The following is a 5,963-nucleotide window of genomic DNA, read 5'->3' as shown; positions in this document are numbered from 1 at the left end:
CAATTTTTTACATATGATTATAAATCTTCAGTTGCAGTCTAAGCCACTATTTTGCATTGGAAAATCTTATTGTAAATATAATTCCTTTGTGCACTTCTTCTCAAGCTATCTACTGACCTCCCTAGATCTTGTTTCTTTTTCAGTTTATTTCATAATTTAGAGATGTATGATTGTTTTTTCTATTTAAAATTTGGCTGAAGAATCAACGTTAATTTCATTATGTTGCAGTTCCTGAAATCCATTGCCAGCTGTTCAACTGATCTTGACGCAGAGGTATTGAATGATATTTGTGTATCAGTAGCATCTGGTACAGAGGATTACCGAAGAAAAAGGCAATTTAACCCTTATGAGGAAGCTATTCTCAATTGTGAGGATGACAGGTACCACATATATTGTAGTTAATCTTCTAGTTACATATAGGAGTACTTTTTAAGGATTGTCAATTTGTAATTATTCGGTGGAAAATCATGAGTTTTCTGGAGTACTAATAAACTAACCAAGCATACTACATACAGAGAGCGAGAGCTTATCATTTGGTGTTAGGTGCTCCCTATTACTGAAGATAGTATACAGGTTTATTATTTTGTATTTAACATTGTCAAATTTTGAATTTCCAGATTTGAGTTGGACATGCTCATAAAAAATTTAGAAGCTGCAATTGAGCGTGTACATGAGTTACTGGAAAAGCAACATGCTCATTTCAGAATTGAAGACCACCTGACAGGTAGCTTCTTTTTAAGAGTTTCTGTAATTATAGTCACAAGTTGGATATTTAGTTTGGTTGGTTGTAAATGTGATGAGTAATTTGTCAACATTTGGCCATTGCAGCTATGAATTTAAGGTGCATTGAGCTCATTTATGGAAATTGCGGGCTTCGTATAATAGATCTGCTGCTTGAAAAGCCAGATCGTTGTTTACGAGTAATTGTAAAACGTCTTCAACAGAAGCACGACGAATGGGTCGATTGTCGGACCAGATTCAACAAAGGCTGGGAAGATGTTTATACAAAGTACTATCAGAGATCTCTTGACCACCATAGCTCCCGCTTTAACCAAAGAGATGCAAAATGTTTGAGCCACTTGGAAAATCTTATGGAGGATTGTTGTATATAATATTAATTTCTGACTTGTGAAAACATGATTGAGGTTTTACTCAATCACCATGTGCTTCTTGTTGGAATATTTAATCTCTCATGCCACATGAGAAGAATTGTATGCACAGTAATATTTTATTTTATTTTTTATTTTTTATTTTAATATGAAGATAAAAATAAAATAAAATTATTTATATTAAATTTGTAATTTATATAAATTGTGCCATAGTCTTCTAGAATTTTAAAATTTATTGTGTGTTAAAGTCTTCTATTTACTGAGGTGATTTAAAAATTTGTTGTTTGTTAAAGGCCTCTATTCATTGAAGGGATTGTAATGATCAAAAACTTCTTATAACATCTGAAATTGAATAAAAGACTTTGTATCTCTTTATTGCTGTAGCAATTTCTGTATTTTCTGCTTTTCTTCACTTCTACAGGAATAGCAGTGAAGCATTTTTATTTTTATTTTGGTGCAGATGCATTTTGATAATAAACATTGTTAGCTGATGTTAGTAAACAGTTTTGACTACTTAGTATTTGGTGTAATTAGTTGCTTGATTAGTTGGATTCAGTTGTGAATTGTATTTGTTAGCGTTAATTTCTAAGATACAACTCCAGTCTTATCGTGATTTAATACAAGAGATTTAATTTTCATTCCTTCAGCAAAGCTAAACACTTTTATTTGCTTATTGGATCCAACAAATTTTGCTTATTGGAATTCAAGAATGCAAAATTTGTTGAAGTCTAAAGATTTAGGGGATATTATTAGTAATGGATATGAAGAACCTGAAAAATATTAATGCATTAACTCAAGCAAAATTCATAATAAGCCAATGAAGCTTTATTTCTAATTCAAGGTGCACTATGTGAATCAATTTTTTCTCATATAAGTATTATCGTACATATTCTAAAGAGGCATTGACTATTCTTGTAAATGCATATCAAAGTGTTCATATAGTTAAGTTACAAACACTATGGAAATTTTTTGAAAATGTTCAAATGGGTCAAAATAAATCGAATAATGAATTTCTAACAAAATTTGAAGGGATGATAAATCAGATTATCAACATGTGACACTACTACATAGAGTGAGGGTTTAAGACAATATTTGAATAAATTGCCTTGACTTGAGACAAAAAAATCTTAAGGAGAGATGTTTGAAAGTCATTCTTGCCCCCCAACAAAGAAGTAAGATAAGATACAAAATAGGCTATTATATTTATATCAAAGTATGACTGCACATGAAATTGTACCATCGTGAATGATAGTGAGCCCTTGTTAGGTAAGTTACTAGTGTCATGTAATGAGGAGCAACATAATAGAAACTAATGTTGTTTAAATATATGATATATTGGATGAAGAAATTGAATATGACATGTTAAATGATCTATAATCAATGAAAATAAAACCATACATAAGATGATAAGCATCAGAATGTCTTGATCAACATAATAGTCTCTAAAAGAATAATAGGCCTCTATCTATCATGTTCCACTTTAACACAAACTTTCATATCTATAAAAGAAACCTTAGGAAAGGGACAAACATAACTCATTAGGGCCTCATTTCTATAAGTGAGGGTATTGGAATGAATAGAAGCTAAAGCCTCACAAATGGGATTGTCAGTCTTAATAACCACTAGGGAAGCTTCATAAAGGGACTTGTCAATCATTACCATTTCCTTATGAGTGTTGAGAGCTGAAGAGGATGATATAATTGAAATAAAGGCATCAAGGATTTCATTTAACATATCAAAGTCATCACTACTAAATATGGAATTCACATTGAGAGATGGTCTTTTAGATGCTTCAGTGGGATTTGAACAATTATATCCAAGTCTGAATGAGTTTTTACGTATCTTATTTTTTAAAGGAACTCTAATCCCTTGTTCACTTGTGCAACAACCATTTCCACTATAACTACTTTTAACTAAAATGTCAAAACTCGGACCATAAAGCAATTCCATATCGGAAAGAGATGATGTGGCCTCATAGGTCTCAATGTCATAATTAGATGAACTAGAAGAATATTTTGAAGAATACATTGAATCAGAAGAAGCCACAAAATTTTTACTAAGTTGTTTAGGAAAAGTTGACCGTTTAGTAGGTTCCACCATATCATCATTCTTTTTAGCCTTAGGCTCTATTGGGGTGATTTTATATTCTACTATAAAGGTAGGTGTAAAATCTAAGGACTCCCAATCAACATCTAAGAGTACCTCTTCAGATGAAGAAGTGTCTTTAGGAGGAGATGATGTTTCAAGTTGAGTAGTATAAGAATTAGAAGAATGTGAAGAAGATCTAGAATCAGGTGAATTTTGCAAACAAACTTGTAAATTAGTATCAATATGAAAAGTATACATCTTGTTGTTATAAATAAATTTGACTTGATGATAAAGAGTAGAAGGGACAGATTGCATATGATGAATCTAAGGTCTCTCTAGAAGAAGGTTGTAAGTAAGCTTATCAAGCATAACTTGAGTAGGTGTAGCTAAAATAACAAGTCCTATCTTAATAGGCAAGGTTATTGTACCTAAGGATTCAACCTATCAACATTGTCAAAGCCACAAATAGAAAGAGATTCAAGTTGAATAAGAGAAGTGTCCACATTAATATTATCCAACAGATTGATGCTACAAACATAAAGGCCAAATCCATTGTCCACTGAGGTTCATCTTATAGAATTACCATTAATAGGGAGAAATATCAAAAAAGCATCATAATTATTTTGAATATCCTTAGAAGGTAACTCATCTTGAGAGAAAACAATTTGAGCTTTAGGTATTTTCATGAAATTAATCAAAGAAGACATATTATTAGGTCTCACTGCATGTGGGTCTTCTAAAGTTTCCAAGTGTCTTGTAACATTTCTTGATGTGTAAATTAAGTTTGAATGAAATCCCAAAGAGATATCTTGGAAGGGATGGCTTTAAGTTGTTCCATAAGGGCATACTCCTCACCAAGATGTTGTCACAAATGAGGTGTTGGTGGAAGTTTTGGTTGAGATTAAGAAAGAGAAGAAGGGATAACTAGAGGAGGGTTAGATTGTCTCTTTTTCCTCATATTACATCTGTTGGTAACTGAATTTTGATTCTCTTAGGTGATTTGTTTAGCATTTTCATAAGGACTCTTAGTGGCATAACCTCATTTCATAGTAATAACTAGTTTGTGAGGAATGTAAAAAGTATCATTGTTTATCAAAAATGGTTTTGGGAATATGTGAGGGAGATCTAGTAGAATTTAAATCATCAAGTGGTTCATAAAGAGGATTATCATCCTTAAACACTTCTTCATGAATAAGTTTATCTTTGGATTGAATGAAAGGGAAATCCTCATACAATAGTGTTGATAATATTTTCTTGCACCAAAATGTCATTATGGATATGATCAATTTTGGGAGAGAGACAAGAATTATTCATCAATGCTTCTTCCTTTCTAGTGCAATCATCCTCTACAATTTTATTATCAGTAAGACAATCTTTAGGATAAGGATCAACACTATCCATCAAAGCTTTATCTCTAAGAGAAATATCATGTATAGAAGGTAAGGTGACATTACAGGAGATTTTTATGGTATTGTCCTCTTCTTCTAGGATATTATTATGAGAGAGGAGCCTTTTAGGAGAAATATTATCATTCATTAAAACTTCATCCCTATAAGAGAGTTTTAAAAGAAGTGTTAATAATTTCTTCTTGCACCAAAGTGCCCTCACGGGTTGAAGGATCCTTAAGAGATGTTAAATCATAACTATGAATGAAAGGATTAACTAAGTTTTCATCGTGAAAATCTTTAAAAAAACTTGAAATTGATCTAGCGAAAGAAGATAACAACTCCTTATACAATTATGATCTAATGTAACAATACATATAGATTGAAAAACACACTATGCATAAAAAAGAAAATTGTTTTTTCTTATTTTAAAATTAAATGAAAATGTAAATAAAAAAATGTAATGTAAGAAGGTCGAGCTCACCAAAATGTAATGGATGCAAAATTAGGGTTTCACAAGCTTGTACTTATGTAAACTAGGCAATGACCTAACTTTCACATGCATCACATTAAAAGGAGGGTGAACTCAATAGATCTAACCTCAATTCTATTAAGAAAAGATTTGAATGATGATTGAGGTCCTATTCCCCTTTTGTTTGAGTTGAAAATGTAATTGAAAAGATGTAAATTGAATGAAAAACCTAGGGTAAGAAGGTAAATGCGTGAAATGACAAGGTGGACTAATTATGCTAACTGATTATGAAAATAAAATTTGTGCAATAGGTAAACAAATGGGAGGATAATATGATTGTATACCTATAATTGAAATTTGAAATGAACTTGACAGGACTAGGGTGCTCAAACCAGGGCACCTAGCGCCATTGTTTAAAAATCTAAATTTTTAGATAATTCGAGAGAAAGGTGTCAAATTTGAACATGTTCTAGGAGGACCAGAACACTTTGGTCCAAACACTTTCTATTGAAATTTGGTTGGATGCTCTATTTTTGGGTCATGATGTTGTTCTCGTCTTCCTGGCTCAATTAGATACCTGTAGCTATACACGAGAAGAAAGAAAGGGTTGTGGATAGGAATTTGCCTTAGGTCAAACATCAGGTTTGGAATTAAACCTAATTGAAATAAAAGTTTAATTGTAACTAAATTGGAAAATCTTGCATTTGAGGGAATAGCTTAAATAATTGAAAGTAGATGATTGTACCTCCAATAGGTGATGCAATGCTCTTAGGATAAGTCATTCATGTGTTGATTAAATAACATAAAAAATCAAATAAAATTTATCATGAAATTATAATTGAAACATAATACGAAGATGCCTTGATGTAGTTTTTCTCCTCCTTGACTCAGATCTTCTCTTGAGTGGAT

The 5,963-nt window shown here is 31.6% G+C and overlaps 1 protein-coding gene across 1 annotated transcript; it reads left to right on the top strand.

Moving 5' to 3' along the window:
- Positions 1-237: 237 nt before the first annotated feature.
- LOC131040425 (paired amphipathic helix protein Sin3-like 4) lies at positions 238-1,112 on the top strand. The gene is made up of 2 exons (XM_059212332.1): positions 238-724; positions 829-1,112. The coding sequence occupies exons 1-2, from the start codon at positions 631-633 to the stop codon at positions 1,110-1,112; spliced, it is 378 nt and encodes a 125-aa protein (XP_059068315.1). The 5' UTR covers positions 238-630.
- The last annotated feature ends 4,851 nt before the right edge of the window (positions 1,113-5,963 follow it).

Source organism: Cryptomeria japonica, chromosome 10 (genome assembly GCF_030272615.1).
Source record: "Cryptomeria japonica chromosome 10, Sugi_1.0, whole genome shotgun sequence".
NCBI classification, from domain to species: Eukaryota; Viridiplantae; Streptophyta; class Pinopsida; order Cupressales; family Cupressaceae; genus Cryptomeria; species Cryptomeria japonica.
The sequence above is the reverse complement of the archived record's forward strand: the minus strand, read 5'-3'. Positions and strand labels throughout refer to the sequence as shown.

Coding starts and splice junctions, on each gene's coding strand:
- LOC131040425 (XM_059212332.1), top strand. CDS start 631: ATGCTCATAAAAAATTTAGAAGCTGCAATTGAGCGTGTACATGAGTTA. Junction 725..828: donor AATTGAAGACCACCTGACAG/GTAGCTTCTTTT, acceptor TGGCCATTGCAG/CTATGAATTTAAGGTGCATT.